Source organism: Delphinapterus leucas, chromosome 20 (assembly GCF_059928025.1).
Source record: "Delphinapterus leucas isolate spDelLeu-1000000601 "Yukka" chromosome 20, BTC_Dleu_Yukka2, whole genome shotgun sequence".
Taxonomy (NCBI): Eukaryota; Metazoa; Chordata; class Mammalia; order Artiodactyla; family Monodontidae; genus Delphinapterus; species Delphinapterus leucas.
Window position 1 is genome coordinate 33,310,597 of NC_143148.1, and position 24,038 is coordinate 33,334,634.

The 24,038-nt window shown below is 53.1% G+C and overlaps 2 protein-coding genes across 17 annotated transcripts in view; one reads left to right on the forward strand and one right to left on the reverse strand.

The window, feature by feature from the left end:
* Window positions 1-15,924, forward strand: part of CPNE2 (copine 2) — a 52,269-nt gene extending 36,345 nt beyond the window's left edge. For 4 of the 11 annotated variants that reach the window (XM_089903116.1, XM_089903117.1, XM_089903115.1 and 1 more), the window contains 4 exons: window positions 4,741-4,792; window positions 6,234-6,367; window positions 13,753-13,989; window positions 15,337-15,924. In XM_089903116.1, the coding sequence (XP_089759242.1) occupies window positions 4,741-4,792; window positions 6,234-6,367; window positions 13,753-13,989; window positions 15,337-15,444 (531 nt within the window). In that variant the 3' untranslated portion in view covers window positions 15,445-15,924. The other 7 variants (XR_016390986.1, XR_016390987.1, XM_089903121.1 and 4 more) reach the window with 7 other exon arrangements.
* Window positions 15,925-22,026: 6,102 nt separating this feature from the next.
* Window positions 22,027-24,038, reverse strand: part of PSME3IP1 (proteasome activator subunit 3 interacting protein 1) — a 41,593-nt gene continuing 39,581 nt past the window's right edge. For all 6 annotated transcript variants that reach the window (XM_089903126.1, XM_089903125.1, XM_089903128.1 and 3 more), the window contains one exon: window positions 22,027-22,397. In XM_089903126.1, the coding sequence (XP_089759252.1) occupies window positions 22,180-22,397 (218 nt within the window). In that variant the 3' untranslated portion in view covers window positions 22,027-22,179. The remainder of the gene's footprint in view (window positions 22,398-24,038) is intronic.

Below are 24,038 nucleotides of genomic sequence, written 5' to 3' on the forward strand. Positions count from 1 at the left end.
GTATGGCCTCTCTGGAATCTGCTTTGGAAAGGTTGGGCTATGGCCCAGCTGCCCTGCCTTCTCTGCGTTTACCCCAAACCCACACGCATTTCTCAGCCTGAACCTCGTGCAGGCAGTGGGGCTAGAACAAGGAATAAGTTATGATATCTGTCCCCTGGTACCCCAGTCAGGTGGGGAAGATGCTAGATTTAGCAAATAAAAATACAGGATACCCAGTTAAGTTTGAATTTCATATAAACAAGTTGTTTAATTATGTCCTAAATATTGCCTGGGACATACTTAAACTAAAAAATTATCCATTATTTATCTGAAATTCAAATTTAACTGGGCATCCTGTATTCTGTCTGGCAGCCCTAAAGATAGGCAGTGGCATCAGTGCTGAACGGGGCAGCAGTCCCTAGAGGAGGGCCCCAACCTGGCCTGGGGGCATCAGGAAGGCTTCCTGGAGGAGGTCAGGTCTAAGCCAAGAGGGGAAAGGAGAGTAGGAGTTTGCAGAGTGACTTGAGGTGGTGACGTGGCAGGTAGAGTTCAGGGCAGAGAGAATAGCCTGTGCAAAGTCTGGGAGGCAGAGGGAGCAGGGTGGTTGGAAGAACTGAAAGAAGGTGGGCGTGATGAACTCTCCATGAAAGATGGGTGGGATGGGGAGAGATGTGACTGGAGAGGTGGGGAGCCAGCCATGCAGCAAGCAATGGGTGGGTCTACATGGGGTGTTATTGGTATTCTTGAAGGCTCACTCTGGCTGCTGAGTGGGGGCTGGCTGGGGTGATGGTGGGCGAGATGGAGGGATGGAGAGAAGGGGCAATGTCCATTACAGGTGAAAAAACAGAGGCTCAATGACTTGTCCAAGGTTACGTTCAAAACAGGGAGCCTGAATTCCATCTGGGCAGGTGGACTCCCACGTCTGTTCTCAGAATGTGCTACCCTTCTGATGAGAAGCCTGGGGCTGTGGGCATAGAGGACTCCTAAATCTACATGTATGTCTCAGCCAGCGGCCCCTCTTGTCTGCCCTGCTGTACCACATGCTGTTTCCAGAGTGAGCGTTCCCCTCACATCCTCTCCGGAGAGGGCAGTTTTCACCTAGAATTTCAGGGAGTGGCTCTGTGGCCTGCTGGCCATTGTATGGTAGGGGGCAGGACCCTGTGGGACCACAGCTGGGCCTCTGGGCAGACACAGTGATGCCACTGGGGGCAGGGCGGGCTGGTGCAGCCAGGCCCAGCGCTCTCGTTGCTAGGACACCAGCCAGCTTCCAAAGAACTCTGGCTGAATGAGATGTTTTCTTGCGCAAAAGCCTCCTTGGAAATGTCACAGGGCAATTCTGGGGAGGCTGGGGCTTGGCCAGGCTGGAGTGCCCGGTGGTGCCAGGAGGGATGCTGGAACGAGGCTTGGAAGGGGCAGATGCTCTATCCCACCTCCCCCTGCTGCTGGAGCTGGCCAGACCTGGCCCCTCACCTTCCCTCTCATTCTAACTCACCTTGCCGTGCCACATGAACCTTCTTCTGTTCGTTCCTACCTCAGGGTCTTTGCATGTGGTCTTGCCCTGGCCTTTTGCCCCCTTTCACTGACTTCCCATTGCTGCTGCTTAGCCGAGAGATCATTTCCTCTAGAAGGACTACCTTGAGCGTGCGCACCTGGGGCCCCTCCTCCCTGCCCCGGAACTTTGCGGTCACTTTGTATGTGTTGATTTGCTCATTGTCTCAGGGAGGGCACTTGGTCTCCTTCTTGCTGTGTCTGGCTCTAGGCATGCAGTACGTGATTGTTGACAGTAAATTTGGGGCCCAGGGGCCTGAGCAGACAGAGGTGTTGGTTCTCTGAGTGTGGGAAGTTGAAAGGAGCTAGAAGGAGCGTGCCACTCAGCTGCCTGCCCTCAGGACCTCAGTCCCTCCCTGGGCCTGGTCCAGGTGAGCCCCAAGAGGACCCCTGACCTGGGTAGTGGCTGAGGGACTCAGGAAACATTGGCCTTTCAAAATGAGCCAGAGTTAGTCAGATGAAGAGAGGGATCAGGCTGAAGGACAGGCCTGCACAAGGTCTGGGGTGGAGAGGAGCACAGTTTATGACTCTCCCCACTTTATAGATGGGAAAACTGAGGCTCAGAGAGGATGGTCACTCTGAGATCCCTTCGACTCCCTCCATGCCACCATCTACTGCCCTGCCAGGACCAGAGGGAACAGCCTCTTAAGTAACTCAAGACCATGGGCTGGCCCTGGCCGGGGGGGGTGAACGGGACCATTGATCGTCAGAAGGCAGCAGGGAGTCCCAGGGCAAAGACCTGTGGCTGGCCAGTCCCCAGGGGCCCCTAATCAGCTTGGGGTGGCCTCCAGGAAGCTTGTCGTGTTTGCTGGCATTTCTCGGGCAAACTAGGGCAGCAAGTGTGGGAGAGGGCTGGGCTGCTACAGACAACGTGAACTCCTGTCCCCCAGATCTGGTCCCAGCTCTGCTGTGGCTCACTCGTGTGACCTGGGCATTCCTTGGCCCCCTCTGAACCTCAGTTTTTCCACCTGTGAAGTGGAGCTGCTGGGTGGAGTAGGTGACTTGGCAGGCATCCTGGGTAGATGGTAACCTCCCACAGCCCCACCCACTTGACCACCAGGCCCCACTCTCCCCTTAATAGAGGAAAAAAAATGGAGAAGGAAGAATTTGGGTGGCTGAGAAAACAGAATATTAATCCATCCCTATCAGGAGGGGGCTTTTCCCCCTTGGTCTGTAAAATCTCCTAAAATCTGATTTTGCAGGAAGTTGTTGGCCCAAGGGAGGCCTGTTTCCCTGGCAACCATTTTCCTCTCAGCCCCCTCTGTACAAGCCCCCCTCTTAGTCACTATAGAGGCTCGTGAAGTTTCCATGGCAACAAGGACCTCCAGCCCCCACACCTGGAGCCCAGGCTGGGGACAGGGTGAAGAGGGCCCCTGGGCAGGAACAGGGCCCAAGAGGGGCATCAGGGGAATGGCTCCACGTCAAGCACTTAGGGCTGAGGGAGCAAAGAACAGAAAAGCCCATTCCCCTGAACAGGTAGGGGTCTTCTCCACAGGGCAGTGATGGGGTGAATTCCTCTGCTGAGTCCTTCCCGTCTTGGCCCAGGAGGGCTCCCCGAGGTCAGCAGCCCAACCCCTTTACCAGGCTTGAGGGACCTGGGCCTCAGGTCTGTTCTTCTGTGTGGCCTCAGCACCTGACTTCCCCTCTCTGGGCCTCAGTCAGTTTACTTGTAAAATGTGGATGTCGGGCTTGGTAGGGCCTCCCAGCACCCCTCTGCAGTGTCTCGGAGGTAAAGCGTCTGCCTGGGATTTGCGCCTGGACTGGAGCGCTCCTCCAGCCTCCGAGGGGGGGGGGTCCCTCCCCCCTGGACATCTCTTGACCCTCCCATTTAAACTCCTCGGGAGAGGACCACCTTCTCGGGTTAGTGGGTTTATGGATTGTGAGCTCAGGAGGCAGCCTGATTTCAGTTCTAGTCCCAACTCTCCCCTTCAGTAAATGGGGGAACATTCTGGTCCATTCTGTCTCGGTTTTACATCAGAAAAAGGGAGTAATACCAGGCCTTCGTCCGTTGGACTGTTGCAAGGAAGGAGTGAGGGGATGCTAGCAAAGCCCTGAACGTAGACTGTGGCACACGGTTCACAGGGAAGGGGCCGAGTGGGGGTTTTGACGGAGGCAGCAGGGGAGGGAGGGAGGGTGGTCCTACCATCTGAGCTCTGGCCTCTCCTGAGGCCCTGGGTTCTGCAGCCACTGAAGTCTGACCCACAGTCCTGAATGGGGTCTAGTTATCAGTCCCTCTGTAGGCCAGCGGCATCCAGGAGTGTGCAGGGTCAGCCTCTGATGATGCCCCCGGGCTAGGGGCTGGGTCTGCAGGAACTGGGACAGGGCTCTCTATTCCCTGCCCTTCTGGCCCCATTATGCTTCCTGATCCCCCAGTCCAGCTCTAAGTGGGTTGTCAGCTAAGCCCCAGTTTGGCTCGCTGGCATAAGGTGGGCTCCCTTCCAAGCACTCGTGCTTATTAGTAGGATGGGGGAAAGCACTCAAGGCCCGAAGAAGTGGAACTCTAGTTATAGCCCCACCACAGTGAAAGCAGGTGACGAGGGAGCACTCCAACTGCTCCTTGAACCTGCCACCCTCAGATGCATCTCCACCCTACTCAAGGACTCTTTCTTTTCCCCCCCGGCTGCTTTGGGTCTTCGTTGCTGCCTGTGGGCTTTCTCTAGTTGCGGTGAACGGGGACTACTCTTTGTTGCAGTGCGCATGCTTCTCATTGCAGTGGCTTCTCTTGTTGCGCTCTAGGCGCGCGGGCTTCAGTAGCTGTGGCACGTGGGCTCAGTAGTTGTGGCTTTCGGGCTCTAGAGCGCAGGCTCAGGGGCTTAGTTGCTCTGCGGAATGTGGGATCTTCCCGGACCAGGGCTTGAACCTGAGTCCCCTGCATTGGCAGGCGGATTCTCAACCACCGCACCCCAAGGGAAGTCCCTAGGGACTCTTATAGTGGGGCGAGGAGGCATAGACAGCCCTGACCCCCCAGAAGAGATTGGGGTGGTGTGGAAGGTTCTGTTTCTTCTGTTACTAAGTGAGGGTGGTTAGGCCTCTCTGCGGGTCAGACCCGGCAGTGGAGGTAAAAGCAGATGCAGGGGTATCAGTAGCCTTGACCAGGGGTCAGGGTGACAAAGAGCCAGGTTCCCTCAGAGGGAGCCTTGCCTGGCAGCAGGTGGGCCTGGGCCCAGGTTTGGGCCAGGAGGCTTTCAGCTCATCATTTTCTCTGCATTTCAGGTCTCCCATGAGTTTGCCATCAACTTTAACCCCACCAACCCCTTCTGCTCAGGTGAGTGTCAAGCCCACCTGCATCTGCCCTGGGTTTACGCCAGGCCTGGCCATCTCCCTGGGCAGATGCGGGGGAGGAGTACTGGTTTCTGTTCTTTTCTCTCCCCTCCCCTTGCACTTGCTCAGTGTGGCAGATGGGGAGAAGCTGGAATTTGGAGTCAGGTGGCCCTGGATTCAAGGCCAGCTGCTGCCCTTTTCTGGCTGTGTGACCTCGGAGAGATCACTGCACCCCACTGGGCCTCTGCCTCCTCACCTGCCTCAAGGAGGTGTGATACCAGGGTAGCTCACCTCACTGGGTGGTCAGGTGAGAATTAAGGGAAGCGCTGACAGAAAGCCCTGTGTAGACCAGGAGGAGGTGGGAGCAGCAAATTACACACCTGCCTCTCACCTCCCTTCTGCCCTCACTGGGAGGGCCCATTCTTGTCCTGCCCCACCCTGTTTCCCCACCTTCCACAGGGGGCCTTGGCACCTAAGGATTGAGCATGGCCTGGGCGGGGGTGCTGGGCAAGAGGGAGGGGCAGGCAGCGTAAGTGGTGTCTGTGCTCTCCCTGCCCCAGGCCTAAGAGGACTTCTGAGCCTCCCAGAGTCAGTTAAGAAACAGTGAAAGAGAAGGGGCTCCCAGGTGGGTATGGAAGAGGGTGGTTCCTGACACCATGAGAGCTTTCAGCCTAGGACTTGCCTTGGGTGTAGCATCTACCTTCCCTGGGAATCCCTGAGGCTGGGTCAGGTTTGTACTTGGAAAGGAAATGCATCAAGTCACCACGATGGGGATGATGCTGTAACTCAGAAGCCATGGGCCTCTGTTGGCTGAAAGCGTGGCCCTGTCCTCCTGCTGGGGCCTGTCTGGTTTGAAGTAGGTCTGCCGAGATGTTTTATCCAAGTTCAGATTGGTCAACCTCATCTCTGGCCAGAGGCCTTCTGGACAGGACAGCAGAGCAGGGGGTATTCTTAGCCTTGTAATGGTGGCTATTTACAGAGCACCTACTGTCTGCAGAGCTGTGCAAGCATCTCAGTTCCCCCAGCAACCCTGAGAAGCCATAGCGTGTCCAGAATGGACCTCCAGGTGGCTCCCTGTGACCCCAAAGTGTCACCGCAGGTTCTGCCCGCCCCTTCTCTGGGAGGAGCCTGCTGGACACCCTCCTGCCAGCTTCCCGAGGGTGTAGATTACTAGTCTCCTTGACAGACAAGGAAACAGGCTTAAATAACTTCCCCCAGATCCCACAGCTAAGAAGTGGTAAAGGCAGGAATTGGAACTAAGGTCAGACTCCACGTTCAGGGCTCTTTACTTTTACACCACTCTGGCCCTGCCCTCTGGAGCTTCCAGTACCACAGGGCCCAGACTGGCCACGGCAGGGGGCATTTGGGGTGGGCAGCAATTGGGATGAGAGTGGGTGCAGGGTCAGGGAGGACCTGGCTGATCCAGAGTCTTCTCCCCGAGGCAGGCGTGGACGGCATCGCCCAGGCATATTCGGCTTGCCTGCCCCACATCCGCTTCTACGGTCCCACCAATTTCTCTCCTATCGTCAACCACGTGGCCCGGTTTGCAGCCCAAGCCACGCAGCAGCAGACAGCCATGGTGAGTAGGTGATCACTGGCGTGGACGTGCAGGATAGGGCTGGCACAGGCTGGGCCTTCCCTGCCAGATGGAGGTCTGTCCTTCCTACCCTACCCACCCGTGGGGCTGGCTGGCGAGCTGGATGTTCTGCCTCCCCTTGTTCTAAAATCCTAGGTGAGCCCCGGCCTCTCCACCTTAGTTTACCAGCAGGGATGGGAAGGGGGTTGGAAGCAGCTCAACTTGACTGGTTCTGGATTCCTGGAGCACAGACTCCAGGACAGACAGCAATTCCATTCGTTCGGTGCTTAGTAGGAAATAAGGGCTGTGATTAATGGGAAGTGCCTCTAGGCAGAGGGAAACCCGGAGACTGTAGTCCCTGCAGCCCTCAGGCTGACCCTCTGGGCCACCTAGTTCCCATTAGAGCAGCTGCCACCTCACGCTGAAGGGTTTGGAACCGTCCGGCCCGGGTCCGGCGCTCAGTGACGAGGCTCAAGCCTGAGGCTGCCAGGGCTGCTGTGTGGCATCTGGAATATATGGCAAACGGCCATCCTGGGCAGCTGCATCCCAGGTCCTCTCCCTGCACCCAGCTCCAGGCCCAGTGCCAGTGCTGGAGTCACCAAGGGTCATCTTGCCCACCTTGCCTGCCATCCACCAGCCCCTGCCCCAGGTCTACTGCCGTGAGGAGCTGAGCCAAGTCTGGGAATCCAGCACCCGGCCCTAGGGTGGTGGAGCCCGGGCTGGGACATGGGTCCAACTCCCACCTGACCAGGCCCCCGAGCCACTGCCACAGCCTCTGCCCCTGTGCGGGCTTCCTCCTCCCCTGGAAGGAAAGGGTTGCCGCACAAGTGCTGAAGTCCTTTCCTGACTGTCCTTTTCACTCTGCCTCCAAAATACTATCCTCAACTCACTCGCTTCCCCATTACCACGGCCACTGTCATCTCTCAGTGGACACCACAGCCGTCCCCTCACCCCTCTTGCCCCTCCTATCCATGCTCCTGCTGGAGGGTCCTTTAACTGTGCACATCAGATCCTACCCCATCCTGGCCTCTCCTTCCCGCAACCCCACACCCCTTCCTTTACTTGTGACCATTCCACCACTGACCTTGTTCCTATTCCTCAAAGACACCAAGCTTGTCTCCCAGCAGATCCTTTGTTGTGCCGTCTCTTCTGCTTGGATGTTCTTCTCCTCTCTCTCTCCCTGGCTTGCTCTGTCCCATCCCTCAGTGTCCCTCAAACGCCACCTCCCTGCAGCCTTCCTTGCCCACCCACCTGAAACCTATCTCCTGCCTTCTCTGTTTATTCCCGTCTGGACTCTGATGACGGTGGCAACATCTCCCTCACATACTCTACGTTTCTGTCTACTGGGTGTCTCCCTGGTTGGCCTCTCAGCCCCACAGTGTTGTCCGTCATCTACTGTGTGGCCTATGCTGTGGCAGACGCTCGTGTTCTGGGAACGGATGGATTTAAGTTGGCCCCTTTTGTGTGCTGTGCACTGTGCGAGGAGCTGGGAGGAGGTGACTCAGCCAGGGCCTCTCTCAGAAGGAAAGGAACCTGGTCCCATTGGGACTGCCCAGAGGAGGGAGGCACCTGCTCAGTCACTGAGGTAGAGGTTGCCTTCCCGAAGATGGAGACAAAGATAAAAGAAGGGGAGGTTATAAGAAAGAGAGGAGGACACCAGGGCCAGCCTGGGGAGGGCAGGACAGCAGTATGTGTGGTCTGTCTGGGAGGCAGCAGTGGGTCTGTGGGAAAGGGGGTCCTGGGGTCAGCCTGCCAGGGTTTGAATCCAGCCCCTGCCCATCCCTCACTGGGTGACCTGGGTAAACTTACCCTCTCTGAGCCTTGTTTGTACCATAGGAATACTAACAGGACCTACCTTAAGGAGGTGGTGTTAGGATTCAATGTGATAAACAGCTGGCACCCAAAGAGACCTGAGGATGAGGAAGGACAGGTGGCAGAGCATTCTGGGAAGAGCCCCCCAGGCAGAGGGGATGGCAGATGCCAGGGATGGAGGTCAGTGCACGATGTCAGATTGAAGATGGTCCTGGTCGTTTCTGCTTCAGGGAGCGTGACTTGGTCTAGTCCTGGTCTTGGTGATGGCAGCTGAGGGCCTGAGACAAGTCCCTTCCTGCCCTGATCCTATTTCCTTTATGAACTGGGACAAGTGGGGAGGACCTGGGAGTGGCGTTTTTAAATTCCTGGGGTGCTGGTTTAGAGCTGGATGGAGGGAGCAGAGTGAGGGGCAGCCCCTCAGCTTGCACACCGTTTGGATGCCTAAGCCAGCCAGGCCATTGTCCCGCCCAGATTTTTATCTGCCTGAACCAGCTTTCAGAGGGATGGAAGAAAGGCCTGCGTTCTTGTTTAAGGGAAAAAAATGGGGCGGAGCAGGAATGAAGGCCAGTGTTCCTCTGAGGCTCTTTCACCTGCCAGGCAGGGGCAGGACTGGGCAGGAGATGAGGTCCTGGGGAGAAGGAGCCTGTGTCTGCTGGATCCTAGGGGAGGGGCTTGGGCCCTGGGGACCAGCTGCTGAGGGCCCTCCAGAGGGAAGAACTGGGCCCTTTCTGTGAACAAGTCCTAATCCTCACAGTACCCCAGCTGCTTTCGTCGTGACCAGGTCCTCCCAACCTGAGGAGGCAGCCCTTCCCTGGCTCCCTCACACTGGGGAAGCGCTGTTACCCACCCCAGCTCTGTGACTTTGGGCCAGCATCTCTGGGCTGCAGGAGGCGAGCCAGGGGTCTCTACTGGCCTCTCCTACTCTGATGTCCAAGAAGATACAGATAATTCTCTACCTCCTGCCTTTACTCCGTCCATCTCACCGTGCACTGAAGGTGGGGATGCCTCAAGGTTTGGAGGCCCATCGACCTGGTTCAGACCCCAGCTCCCGCACTTCCTGACTGTGTGACCCAGAGCAGGTTGCTTATTAAGCTCTCTGAACTTCAGTTTTCTCACCTGTACAATGAGGATGATGGAACAGTACCTGCCTAATAAAGGCATTGCAAGGATTCAACCAGCTCGGCATCCAAATAGCTCAGCACAGCGCCTGGCACACAGTAGCACCTAATAAACGTGAGCGGATGAATCTTCTTAGGACACCTCTTGGGCCGGCATTTGGTGCTGCTGAGCCCATGTAGGCCTAAGGCAAAAGGAAATAATTTGTGCATTACCTGATGCTTTCATACAGCTGCTTGTGTGGCTTCATCCTCCCTGTCCCCCACACACGAACATGCATGCACACCCACGCACAGGAAATCAAGAGCAGATGGTGGAAGCATCTCTCTAGGCAGGCCTGTGTTCTCCCATTCATTCACGCAGCTCATCTCTACCGCGTATGTTTCTCTGCGGCACTGGGGAGTCCATGATGTGCAAGCCATAGCCTCTGCCCTTCCAGGGCCTGTGGTCTTGTGGGGAGCCAGGCCAGGAACAGCAGCTGTGATGCCAGCCAATTAAAACTGTGATGACGGAATTATAGGATTATGAAGGTGGCATCTAACCCAGACAGAGGGCTCAGGGCAGGCTTCCTGGAAAAGTGATGTCCAAGCTGAGACTTGGAGGATGCTTAAGAGTTAGTCTCATAAAGGGTGTGTATGTGTGTGCGTGTGCATGTGTGGAGTGTCCCGGGCAGAGGGAACGGCATAGGCAAAGGCTTGGAGGCATGGTGTGTGGCATAACTAAGGAGTGTGATGTAAGAGGGGTGGGTGGGGGTGGATGAGGTTGAGAAGGTAGGCCAGCTCCCACAAATGCCTTTGAAGCCAGTAAGGAATCTGGATTTTCTCTTAAGGGCAGTGGGGAGTCACTGAAAGGTATTAAGAGGTTTGGGTGGTACCAGGGGACTCCTACTGTGGGGCCTCATCCTTCCCTCTGCTCTGACCCATGTGACTTGGGCCTTCCCATCCATGGCCCATTGATGGTTGGCTACCTAGGCAACTGGTGCCATAGTGGAGGGGGAACTGGGAAGCAGCCAGCACCCTGGAAATTTCCCTCCACTCCCCAAGGCCCTCAGCAGCCAACTTCTCAGAAATAAGCTAGGGATGAGTGTAGCTTCCCCGGACTCTGCCTGGAACTGTTGTGGTCAAGTCAGTTTCTTATAAATCAAATCACATGTTAAATGCATTGGGGAAGTGGCTATTTACAGCCCTAGAAGCCTGAAGAACCTCTTGGGTAAATGCTAGAGATACTCTGTCCTTGAAATGTGTTGGAAAGTTGGGGTTTGGGTTCGACCTGTCAGCAGTTGGCTGTGTTTATGGAGCCCGCACAGGGTGCCAGGCCCATGAAATGCAGAGGTGTGAGAGGAGGGGCTGCCCTGAGGAGCTCTAAGGGCGTGGGGGGAGAGGAGTATCCAGAGAAGCCTGCCCCAAGGGGTAATCGCTGGCAGCGAAAGCAGAGCTCAGGGCTTGGGGGAGCCCTCACATCCACTCGGGATGGAGGAGTAGACACTCAGAGAGGTCTTGGAGCTGTGGCTGGGGAGGGTACGCCAGGCAGAAGGAAGTAAACCAGGAAAGGCATGGAGGTGGGAAAGCTTGGGGTAGGGTAGACCAGGACTATGCATGGGGACAGCAGAGGCTCTTCCCACCTCCTCCTGCCTGATTCCACCCTTCTTTCTCCCCTTCCACAGCCCCCCCCTCACCCGCTGCCACCTCCCCTCTGTCTTGGGGATGGGATCGTGGACCCCTAGGGTTGCAGTAGACCTTAGAGGCTACTGGACAACCTCATTTTTGCCTGGGATGGGCATGAAGCCTAGGACTTGTCAGTGGCACTTCGCTTCTCCCTGCCAGGCCCCACTATTGGAGAGACAGCTACTGGCCACTGCTGCCATTGTGGAAAGAGCCCTAACTTTGGAGTTAAGGCTTGGGCTTGAATCTCAGCTGTGCCATTCCTGGCTGTGAGTCCTTGAGCAAGTCACTGAACCTCTCTCAGCCTGAGCCTGTCTCCCCAACCTCCAAAAGGAGAATCCCAGCGTGAGGATGACACGGAGCATGTGTGGTCACCACCACCGTGACTCACCTTTTCAGTTGGTGCCTACTGTTCTGCAGGAACCCAGGCCATGGGGAAGAAGGCTCCAAGGCTGTGAGGGAGGCCTCAGCCTGTGTGCTGCAAGTCTCCTAATGTAGACACGTGGCTGGTGGAAAGGGAGAGCCAAGAGGGCCATGTAGGGAGGAGGGTGGGAGACAGCCATCTGAGCTGAAGGGGGCTTGGAAACCAGTCCCACCCCGAGTGGTGAGGCCTGTCACCCAAGGCCAAGTATTCTTTTCTGTCCTCATCGCTAGGCCTCTCAATGCCTTCTTCCCTCCTGCCAGCCTAGGTGCCCCAGAAATACTGCCATGGACTATTTTTGGTGGGATGGAAGTAGGGTTAGAGGGCCACTTAGGGAAGGGGTGCTGGCTAGAATGATGGTGGGCTATGAGGGGACAAGGGTCTGGATGAGCTTATGAGGTGCCCCTCAACCCCAGGAATGGGGACTGGCAGCAGCAGCCCTCCACTACAGGAATTCGGGCTGCCATCTCCATAGCAACAGGTATCCATCCCCAGCCAAGCTTTTGGCCTCTTAAAGGTACTGCTCAGGAGTTGTTGGACTACTGCTGTCGAGGATTGGGGGTTAGGATGGTGGCATTCGTACCTCCACACGGTTCATTCCTTTCAGGTTGTGCTTGGGGGACAGGCAGGAGAGCTAGGCATCCTAGCTGGCTGAACTTGTGGTCTCTGTATGTTTCCCAGGGAGCAAACGGCTTTGCTGGGTGAGAAGGTGGCCAAATGATGACTTGGGGGCTAGCTTGGTTCTGCCCTTTTTAGCTCCATGACCTTGACTAGTCTGGGTCCCCGTTTCCTCTCCTGAGAATCAGAAGAGTCAGAAGAGAAGGCAGAAGCCCCAAACAGAGAACATTAGGGCCACAAGGGCTTTTCTATTCATCTTATGTATGGGGAAAACTGAGTTCCCCAACAGGGGCCAGAGGGTGCTAAGCACAGAGCCAAGTTGAAAATGAGGTCTTAGGCAGCTAGGAATGCTGGGGCTTCTGCCCACAGATCATCCAGTGAGATTTCCTGAACGTCATTCACTCACTCCCCACCTCCACAGTCTATGCTATGGCCACCTGTCACCTACACTAATTATTCATATTTTTTTCATGTAAACAATTTTATAAAGAAACTATAACCCACTGTAAGGGAAAAGTTACCACTTACAATAGAGAGTAACAATAAAAATAAATACACCAGGCTGCAGAGTGGTATCAGAGTCTACCTAGAGACTGCTGTCCCTGGAGCTCTGAGCTTCCTGCCTTTTCTCTCTGTTTTTAATAAGGAAGGTTAGCAAGAGGGACACACGAGCACCAAACTGAGACTTCCTCCTGGGTGCAGTTTGTAGAATTCAAAGACCACTGCAAAACCAATACCCTGGGCTTCCCTGGTGGCGTAGTGGTTGAGAATCTGCCTGCTAATGCAGGGGACATGGGTTCGAGCCCTGGTCTGGGAAGACCCCACATGCCACGGAGCAGCTGGGCCCGTGAGCCACAATTACTGAGCTTGCGCATCTGGAGCCTCTGCTCTGCAACAAGAGAGGCCGCGACAGTGAGAGGCCTGCGCACCGCGATGAAGAGTGGCCCCTGCTCGCTGCAACTAGAGAAAGCTCTCGCACAGAAACAAAGACCCAACACAGCAAAAATAAATAAGTAAATAAACTCCTAGCCCCAACATCTTCTTAAAAAAAAAAAAACAACAAAAAACCAATACCCTTTCCACTGTGACTGATGTTGTGTCTGGGGTGTGCCTCCAGGCCTGCTTGTTGCCAGCAGAGTCCCACAATCCCAGAAGCACTGACCGAGATGATCTGCTTAGCTCCTGCAAGGGGTCTCTGAGACCGGCTGTGCTAATGGGGAACGAGCAGCATCACAGGTGTTCACGTGAAGGTGGAGCAGAGAAGGGGAGGCTGCTCCCAGAGTCCACAAGCCAGAATGCATATTCCTCAACAGCTGTGGGCCTCACTCTGCCACAGATGCAGCTGTCGATTACCAAGCCAGCATGGTCTCTTTGAGAGGTGCAGGAATTCCCACTTTGCAGACGAAGAAACTGAGGCACGGCGAGTTGAGTCAGTTGCCCAGAGTCCCACGGTGTAGCCACTGTCAGAGCCAGGCCCAGAGTCTGGGGCTCTCAAACCCCCAAGCTGGGGAGTCTGACATTACACAGGGCAGGAGGAAGAGAGCAGTTTGTGCTTCCAGCTGTGACAGAGGAGAGGCCTACAGGGCCCAAGCACTGAGAGGTGGCTGCCTAGGGAGGTGGCTGGGGTTCAGCAACAGCTCGGGGAGACAAGCCACCTTCCTCCCAGGGGTCAGAGGGTTTGGGGGGATTGGGAAAGGACGGAGGGGAAGGGTGGCCAGGGGCCGAGGGCTGTGCTGAGCGCCTGTTGACCCCCTCCGCAGCAATACTTCATCCTCCTTATCATCACGGACGGTGTCATCAGCGACATGGAGGAGACGCGGCACGCCGTGGTGCAGGCCTCCAAGCTGCCCATGTCCATCATCATCGTGGGCGTGGGTAACGCCGACTTCGCTGCCATGGAGTTCCTGGACGGGGACAACCGCACGCTGCGCTCCCACACAGGGGAGGAGGCAGCTCGTGATATCGTGCAGTTCGTGCCCTTTCGAGAATTCCGCAACGTGAGTGTGGGCCAGGGCTGGGGAGGAGGCGGTTACAGGACCCCAGCAACCATAGTTAATAATCCAGAATGAAGGCGCTGGGATTGTCTGCCCAATCCTAGGCTCCTCTACCCTCAGCTCTGTTGACTACGTACCTCCTGAGAGCCTACTACCCGCCCGGCACCATGCAAGGCCCTGCCCCCAGGTGAGGCCATATGACAGTTGCATGAGCACTTGCTTCAGCAAGCTGACAGAACTCAGGGTAGTAGTGCCCAGTCCAGACTGGGGCTCCAGGACAGGGGTTCCCGGAGGACCTGCCCTCTAAACCTGAATCAGAAGTCGGCGTCATCCATGCGGGGGAAAGCATTCCAGGAGAAAGAGATGAGAGTAAGGCCCAGAGGCGTGAGGGGCTTTCCAGGAAATCAAACCTCGCCAACCACCTCGCTTCAGGTGGAAAACAGGGCCCATCTTAGGATGGCCTCCTCTCCCTGAGGGCCGCTCTAGGAGGAACTGGTGGCCTCCCTTGCTCCTGGAGGTGGCTCTGGTCCTATCTGCAGGTGACCCAGGTCTGCTTACAAGGAGGCTGGCATTAGCTTCCTGGTTGCTGTCCTTGCAGCTGGGCCCGCAGGCAGCCCCAGAGGGAGCAGTCTGTCAGATGCCAGCCTGGGGCCTAGCTTTCATTTGACCAGAGGCACACTGTATAGCCTTGGGCAAGTCCGTGACCTTTCCTCCTGGCCTCAGCTGTAAGCCTCAGGGTGCTGTGGCTCAGGTCCTGGGAGCCAGTCCCAGCAAGAACTGGCCACTCTGATTTGTAACCACTGGTGCTCACATCTCTGCCCAGTACCCTCTGGGTTTGCCTGAGCTAGTTCCAGTTCCTTCCTCTGGAGCGTGAGCTTCCTGAGGACAAATGCTGGGTGTTGGCCACCCAGGCACTGCATGGACACTGAACGAGCTCCTGGTGTGCCCAGCCTGTGACTGGGTGCCGAGCAGTGAAATCAGACAGTCACAACCCCTTAATACCAGCCAAGAAGGTGCTCAGGAAATGTTTGCCAGATGAGTAGGCCGTGCAGCTCACCTCCACCATCTCTTTGCCCCAAAAGCCTCCCATAGACAGATTCATCCTGAAACGTTACTCCTAGGCACCTCGAGTGCTCAGGTAAGAGTTACACTTAATGTGAAGGAAAGCACTGCTAAGGGTGGGATTTCAGGCCTGGGCTGGGCTGAGGAATGCTAGTTTTAGACAGCTCTGGTCCTCTGCTCTGGTTTTGTCCTGCAGGGACACCTTCTGTACCAGCTCCCTGGGCATGGTGCCCCTCACCACTTCATCCAGTGATCCTTTCTCTCTCCTCTCTCCACCCTACCCTGCAGGCGGCAAAAGAGACCTTGGCGAAAGCTGTGCTGGCAGAGCTGCCCCAACAAGTTGTTCAGTATTTCAAGCATAAAAACCTGCCCCCCACCAACTCGGAGCCCGCCTGAGTGCCAGCCCTCACCCAGCAGCAGCATGCCGGCTGGGCCTCCCGCCCTCCCCAGGAACATGCACGCTCACCCTGCTTCCTTGTGGGTGGCCTTTTTTTTTTTCTTTTAAACTGATCCACATTTTAATTTTCTACAACTGGACCTCCACACCCCCAACTTCCTGCAGCCCAGCTGGGCTTCCTTTATTGGAGTCGATTGATGATACTTCCAGGCCACACCGGATTCCTCTCCTCCTCTCCCCACCCTTGCCACTCTTAAGTATTGAATGTACTTTGTATAATTTTAGTGGAATTGTTATTAAAGAGAATAAAATTTTTACAATCATAACTGGCTTTTTCCAAGTAACTAGCTGCAGACTCAAAGGAACCTGTCCCCGGTGCATGCTGTGTGGTAGCCTGCACCTAATTCCTGCTCTGTTTTTTAATACTGTGATCGTGTTCTACTTGTTATACTCAGGGTAATAAAGGAGTTTCAGATGTCCCTGTGTCAGCTCCTTCCTCAGCTGGGACCTGATGGGCTCACTGATCTGGGAAAGGAAACATGAAAACCCCTTCCCCCCAGCAAGCCTGTGAAATTGGTATAATCACTTCTACTTGGGGACATGCATTCCACACAAACAGTAATGCAGCTGTTAAGCTGGCACAGAATTTGGCACATCACACATGCTCAATAAGTATCTGTGGGGCAATGAAATGCACGGTCCCTCCCCAGCCTTCTAGGCCCCAGCAGAGCCCATGCTGGCCCAGCCAACAGCACACGGTGCCCCACCCTTCTTCCTCGTGGTCCACGCTGTCTTATGTACCCCACTCCACCACAGCAGTGGCAGTCGCTGCCACCCATGTGCTCCTCCTGCAGGTCTCCCAGGCACTGGAGTACACCCTGTGGTCTGCAGCACGTGAAAGCCTCTTTGGCTTTAGGATGCTAAACAGGGCTGCTTCTGTCCCTGCTGCAGCAGCCGTTGCTTTCTATCACACACCCCACCCTGGGCTTGGGCCCAACCTCACGAAACCAGCTAGGTGACGCATCTCTGAAACCCCCGCCGTCTGGCCTGTTCCCTTCTCTCCTCCAAAGAACACATCTTTCTCTTTTGTCTACTTCCTCCTTAGAGCTCCAGTCAAACCCTTTGCCACAGGCTCATGTGCAACCAACAACTCACATTCATATTAATAAGCACATTACAGGCATAATCTTGAACCCTTCCACCAGCCCCTGCCTGTGACCATTTCAGAGATGAGGAAACAAGCAGAGAGGCTAATCGAATCTATTAGAGGCAGAGCCAGAACTCAGCTCCAGGTCTGGCCGACTCCACAGAGCCCACACTTGTTCCACTGCACTGAATGTCTTCCCGTGACTATGAGGGAGTCTTCTGCTCAACCTGCCGCTGAATTTGTCCTTCCCCTCCAATGAAACTGGGCAGTCAGACATCTCGACCTACTCTCCCAGGTCAGCAATTCTTACCAGTGGTCTGCTATACCTGGCTGGTGTGCCAGGCAAGTTCCTAGCTCCAGGTGCCTGGTAAGCTCAGGAGTCGGTGTTTATCTGGTGGGAGCAAGCGAGGGACATCTGTATCCTAGGCTTCCAATCCTCTTCTGATTCCATGGCCACCAAAAGCCAGCTGAAATATCCTCGAGGGACACCTTCACTTCTCCTGAGAGGGCTGCAGGACTGCAGGGAGCCGTGATTTCCTCAGGGACCTTTGGGAAATCACACCACAGAAGCCCAGAGGCCAGCTCGGCGCTATGGGTAGAAACCCAGGACCAGCGCATCTGCCTCCTCTGGTTCACACCCAGCCCTTGCTCAGGATAGCTGCAAGACTGCATGATGGTTGAAATAACGCCACATGACTGCTTCCTTTACCCTCCCGTTTCGTAGCTGAAGTGTCTAGCTGGATGTCAGATCCAGGGAAGTTTGTATCCAACTCAGCCTGGGAGAATCTGTCAAGTTCTAATCGACCAGAGGCCTCTATAGTGGAACAGCCTTCTCCTCCCAGCCCCACATCCCCTCCTTAGCCCCTCAGGGGATGGGTGTATTGGGGCGACACCTGATGCAGACCTCTCCCTTACACCCCCCCCATGGGAATAATTTACCAGATTGGTGAAGCTATGGAGACTGACATCTACTGGGCCGGGTTAAGGTAGACTCCCTGCCTTGCATCAGGGCCCATCATAAATGCTCCAACTCCTATGGACCACGTACCTCAGTGTGGTGCCGGCAGCCCCCACTTCACAGCTGCACGAGGGAGCAGACCCAGCCATCTTTCTTCCCCCTTCTCTGCCTGAGGTTGGGTGGATCAGTCAAACAAGCCTTCTACTCCCACCTGGTTTGAGTTCACCAGGGAAAGGAATGTCCTGAACTCCTGACCAGGCAAATCACCACTTAAAAAACAAACCAAGATAAGTTAAGTCCTGGGGATGTAATGTGCAGCATGGTGACTATAGTTAATAATAGCAGATTGTACATTTGAAAGTTGCTGAGAGAGTAGATCTCAAAAATTTTCATCATAAGAAAAATATGTTTTGGTAACTATGTGTGGTGATGGATCATTTCACAATATATACAATTATTTAATAATTACATTGTACACCTGAAACTAACGTTATATGTCAACTGTATTTCAATAAAAACAAACCAAGCCTTGGTGCTGCTATTTGGTTCTTGCACATGGACAGTAGGATGAAAAGTGAACTTGGAAATCTGACTAAAAGGCTCCTTTACCCTTGAAACACCTCCACTGAGGCGTGGGCACTGGCATTTGTTTTAAAGTTTCATTGAAACCACAGAAAACCCAACTTAGAAATAAAGGCTCAAATTAAAATTCTGGTTCTGATACTTACCTGTGTGACGTTGGGCAAGTCAGTGAATCACTGTGAATTTCGGTTTCCTCTATAAAATGTAGAGAAGGGCTGTTTCACAGGACTTTTTTTTCAGGATGAAAGACACTACAGTCTGCAAACATCTCAAACAGTGCCTGGCTCGTCCATAGTGGGCCCTCAGTAAATGCTCACCAATAAACAAACCGACATAAGGGATAATGATGTGCATGACCATGTCTAAAACAGTGAGGTAGATGCCCAGCCGATGGCTAAAGCTCACAGTGGAGGTTGTCTCTGCGTTGTGCTGCCCATGGCTCTGTGAAACTCTGATGCTGGGCCACCTTCTGCCTATTAGTGCTATGACGCTCCCTCTTTCCCTAAACCATTGCTCCAGCAGGTAAGGGAGCAAAATACCAGCCCTTGCCAGCATCACTAAGGCATAAATGGGCGACTGGCTTCTTGTGTTCAACACTATGAAAGTGTTGCCAAGATCTAGCCTCCCACCAAGCAGAACTTGCATTCCATACTGTTACGTGTAAGTGGGCTGGGCACGCCAAGAAATCAAGAAAGATCCAAGTCCAAGTGATGGTGCACTGCCGCTGAGCTCTCTCTCCTTTTTGTTTTTCTGGAGGGGCTTAAGACGACAGCTGAGCTACATACCCACGGTTAGGACACCCGAGCCAAGGAACTGGGTGTGCCTGAGCAATTAACATTTAGCTAAGAGGGAAGCACACAGCAGAAGCTGGTGGTTGGAGCTCTGATGACCAGATCCGACCCGTCATCATGTCAGTGTTCTACCTGCAACTGAGAAATGCCAGTAGGATGGATAAACCTGCCATAAACACCACAGAAGCTCTAGACGATCTACCCAGAAATGGGGGAGGCCGAGGGTAACAGTACTAATGAGGATGGCTACCATTTTCTGAGCACCAGATACCACATCAAGTAGCTCTTATAGATCCTCTTTCACCCTCACTAGGAAGTTGGTGTCCTGATTCCTATCTACTGAGGAGGAAACAGGCCTGGAGAAGTTAAGGACTTTGCCCAAGTGATCCAGCTAGTAAATGTCTGGCTCCAAGCTCATAGCCACTGTGGTGTAGCCACAGAAGGGGGAACCAAGTTGAGATTCCTGAGAAGTAGCCAGAAGGGAAGAACCCACGAGACAGAAAGAAATGAGGACCCAAGAGACTAGCCTAAACCACTCCTAGTTATGGACTTTCAGTCTAGAATGCTCCTGAAAAAGTCTAGAATGCCTTCCCAACTCTGTGTTTGAGAAGCCAGCTTTCTCTCCTCCTGGGTCTGGGCCCAGGGAAGGCAGAAATAAACAGGTCACCAGCCAGCTCTGTGGGTCCAGTCACATTGCCCTCCCTGCTTTTTATAGATGGAAAAACAGATGCTGTGGATTTCATGCTCCCTTCCTCCCCACCCAGGTGGGTGACAGGGCCAAAGGTAGATGCTAGCAGGAAGTGCTTAAGAGAGAGGCCGTGGTATGACACAAGCTAGATAATCCAGATAGAGCTGGCAATAGGATTCCTCAGAGACAAGCTTTCTCCCTCACATGGTTCAAAGTTGTAAGAAGACTACCACTCAGGACAATGCAAGCAGGTTTTAAGAAACCACCCCAAACCTTGTTTTTATCCCTTATTACCTAGTTATAAAATCCCAATTATCTATTAAGGCAGGAAAGCTGCATCTTGTGATTTAAAGCAGTGTTTCCTTCCATCCCAGGTTTTCCTATTCTTCTTTGGGTTTGAAACACACAGTCTACACTAGATGTTTTCCAAGGTGACTTCTTCTACTGGGAGACCAGACTTCCTCCACTGGGAGACCTGCTTTGCTGTTCATGGTTTCTACAGAACCTGTGCCTCAGCTCTAGGGCTCTCTGCTAACAGGTACGGCGAAAGATGAAATGATCGCTGGTGATTCTCAACTTTTTCTGAGATACTGAGAGCAGAAATCTCAGTCTGATGAGTCTCAACCTCCTTGACACAATCTAGCTGTTACAGTAGATGGGGACGAAGGTGGGAGCACAAGATCCAGTACAAGAAAAGCAAGATCTTATTCTCTGACAGGTTTATTAGCTTTCAAATTAATATAGGTTTTTAATCCCTGCAACCCTTTGTCAACTTCTCCCAACATCGACAGAGGCAATGAGGTATAGTAATGGCCTCTTAAAAGTCAAACCAGCGACTTCCCTGGTGGCCCAGTTGTTAAGACTCTGTGCTCCCACTGCAGGGGGCATGAGTTCGATCCCTGGGGTCGGGGAACTAAGATCCCGCATGCTGTATGGTGCGGCCAAAAGAAACCCAAAAGTCAAACCACATAAAGATGGTGACTTTGGTTCCTCGGCCTGCCTCCTGAAATGATCTGACGTTGCTCTGGGTACGGGCTGTAATAGCAACAGCACAATTGCAGAACAACAAAGCAGAGGAGCAGAAGGTGCCTACACAGTGTTACCTCAACGTCTTGTTTGTAAGGATGGAGCTGATGTGCCTGTACTGACAGTCAGGAACAATTAGCACAGAGTAGCTCTGAAAAGGAAAAAGAATTCACAAGCCATCGGTTATGGGTGAAGGGAAGTCACCATCTGCCAGCGGGCACCAGAGTGTCACTGCTGTGGGAGGGAAAAGGAGTGGGTTTGGAGGAGATCCAGGGGCCTCTGTGCCCACGTTAAAACTGAGTAGCTTCTCTGCCTGCCAGCATCACAGTGTCAACACATTCTGTGTGTGTGTGTCTCTCCGTCTCACACCCAAGGAAGTAGAAACAATTGACGTAGGAACCCAGCGGAAGAAAGAACCGTACAGGCTCACTCTTCTGAAGCAGGGGAGCCTACAGCTTTATGTTGTTGTTGTTAAAAGCTCATGGCCTACCTCTGTCCTCAGGGCCTCCATACCTTGTCTCCCCCTGCCCTTCCCTGCCTCCCTTTAGGGGATGGAGGTGGAGCAGCATGTCTGGGTCTTGGCTGCTCTGTATGGGAAGGGAAGAGCAGGAAGGGCAGCAGGTCAAAGCAGAGGAAAGGACAAGCGTAGCACCTTTAGCCTAGAAACTGCTTCCATAGTTAGAGGCCACAACTAGAAATGTAGCCAACAGAGAGGGGCCTCAACAGGTTAGAGCCAGAATATGCAGGTGGGTCCCCCTGGCTTGCCATATTAGAATTCCAGGAGCTGCCAGAAATAAGTCACCTCATCCACATACCTACCAGCACTTCTGATCTCTGGCTACAACAAAATAAGGCCTATGTTTGTTTCTCTAAGGTTTAGAGTCTTAAATGGGATTAGGTGGAGGGAGATGGAATAGCCAAGGGTAAGGGAAAACTTCACAATGAACCATGAGTGTTAAGTGACACCCCCTGCGGATGTAGTTTAGAACCTTTACTTAGTCACACAACATCAAGAATAGGTTAGTTCCAGGGCAGTGCGCCATTCCATCACCTGGGACCTTCTCTCCGCCCTGCACACTCCACAACACAGTATAGTCAAACGGCGCCTTCGTCTAGAATAGAATGTTTTAAATGATACCTGTTCAGTAACTGTCCTTGCTTCTTTGTGGCGTTGGGAAAGGAAAAAAAAAGAAACAAAAAACAAGAAAGCAACAGAACCCAAACCCTTTGCAAGCCGCTTGGTACCTATTTTCCCAGGGCATTCTTAGTGGAATTTCTGCTGGGCCCTGACCTCTGCCCTACTACAACAGTGAGGACAGAGGCTGTGGGACAGGTTTGGGCATCCATACTGGAGTAGAAAGAGAAAACAAACACAAGTCGGGCCACAAGTGGATTCTGGCACATTTTTAGATGAGGTTAAAAATGTCACGGTGTGCACAGGGAGCAGGCAAAGGACTTTTCTGTGGGAGGTAATGCCTGTAGGCAGAATAAACTGTCCAGTCTATTCTTGGGGAGGAGCTCCCTGCGGTAAGAACAGAGGAACTAGGGGGCCTCGAGGAAGGTGTTGGTTCGGAAGATGGAGGAGACGATCTTGCCGGTGGCGTTGATAGTGCCTTCGCTGTCTGAGCTGGACTCAGAGTCGCTGCTCCCAGAGTAGGCACCCAAACCTGGGAGGATGCCGATACAGACGGCAGCGGAGGGGCAGTGGATGGAGGGACCACTCAGAGATGTGCTTCCAAGAGACACGCAGGAAGGGGCTTCTGCAAAAAAGGAGGCAGGACTGTTACTTCATCACCCTTTTCCAAAGGTGATGGTGTGCTTTCCATGTGTAGAGGGCTTTATGTTGGAAGCCTCAAAACAACCCTATGTAGTCGACACTATTGCCATCCTCATTTTTTTTTTTTTTTTTGGCGGTACGCGGGCCTCTCACTGCCGTGGCCTCTCCCGTTGCGGAGCACAGGCTCCGGAAGCGCAGGCTCAGCGGCCATGGCTCACGGGCCCAGCCGCTCCGCGGCACGTGGGATCTTCCCAGACCGGGGCACGAACCCGTGTCCCCTGCATGGGCAGGCGGACTCTCAACCACTGTGCCATCAGGGAAGCCCTGCCATCCTCATCTTAATGTTCCTCGTTTACAACTGAGAAAACTGAAGCCACAGCAGAGAACATTTTAAGACCATGCAGAATATCACCAAGTAGCTGGGGCTCTTTTTGCCCCAGGAAACCCAGAGTCACAGCAGCACCTCCATGCAGAAAGCCTCAACCTAGAAAACACAGGACTTGAAGGTTAGAGGAAAAGTTAAGAACTCTCCTCCACCCCTTCTTCTTCCCTGTTTCCAGCCTCATTTAATCACTACAACAACCTGGTATATAGATATCCCCCACTTTGCTGATGAGGGAGGTCCAAAACCCAGCTAAGGTTAAAGGCCACTTAGAGTAGAAAACATTAAACTAAATTTGAATCAAAAGATAATGTACTAAAATGATCCCAGAGCTCACCTCAGAGTAAGGGTTGGAGTTCAAACACTGTATCAGGCTGACAAGCATATTACCTTCTAGGGTTTTGCCTTAACAAACCCCTAACACTTCATGTAATTGTGAAAAGGATACATGGTTCCAAGTATATGAAATCAGGAGTAAGCAAAAAATATCACTGAGAAGCAAAGAGAGATCTCCAACAGCCAGTATACATAGTTCATTTGCTTATACAGGAAGTACTAATAAGGGAAGGAAGCTGCTAAAGATAAGTAATGTGAAAACATGGAGATGTAGGAAAGTGAGAGCTCACAATGATTGCAGAGGCTACAAGAGGTAACAAGGCTACAAGAAAACAGGCAAATATTTACAATAAGTATCACAAAAGCTAATTTCTTTACGATATAAAGAGTTCTTCCAAAACCAATAACAAACCAACAACTGAACAGAAAAGTAGACAGAAGACACGAATAGTTCACAGAAAAAGAAACAAATGACTTTTAAACATAGAAGAATAAACAATATAAGGAGGAATAGGCATCTATATATGTTGCTGAGGGAACGTAGGATAATTCGGCTAAGTCCTTCACACTTAAATGATGTTCATGCAGCACTGTTGACAGTAGAAACCAAAAGGTTCATTAATAGAGGACCAGTGTAATGGACTAGTATTCAGCCATTAAGAAGAATAAAGCATCTCTGTGTGTAATGGTATTGAATGATCTCTAAGATGCCATGTGTTAAATGAAAAAGGCAAGGGTGAGTACAAGTTATAATCTGGGGGGGGGGACATTAAATATGCATGATAATGTATGAAAAAATACATTAAAAACTGGCAACAGTGGCTGCTCTGGGGAGAGCAACTGAGTGGCTGAGGACCAGGGAAAACTTAACTTTTTATTCCACACTCTTGTGTCCCTTTTCAATTT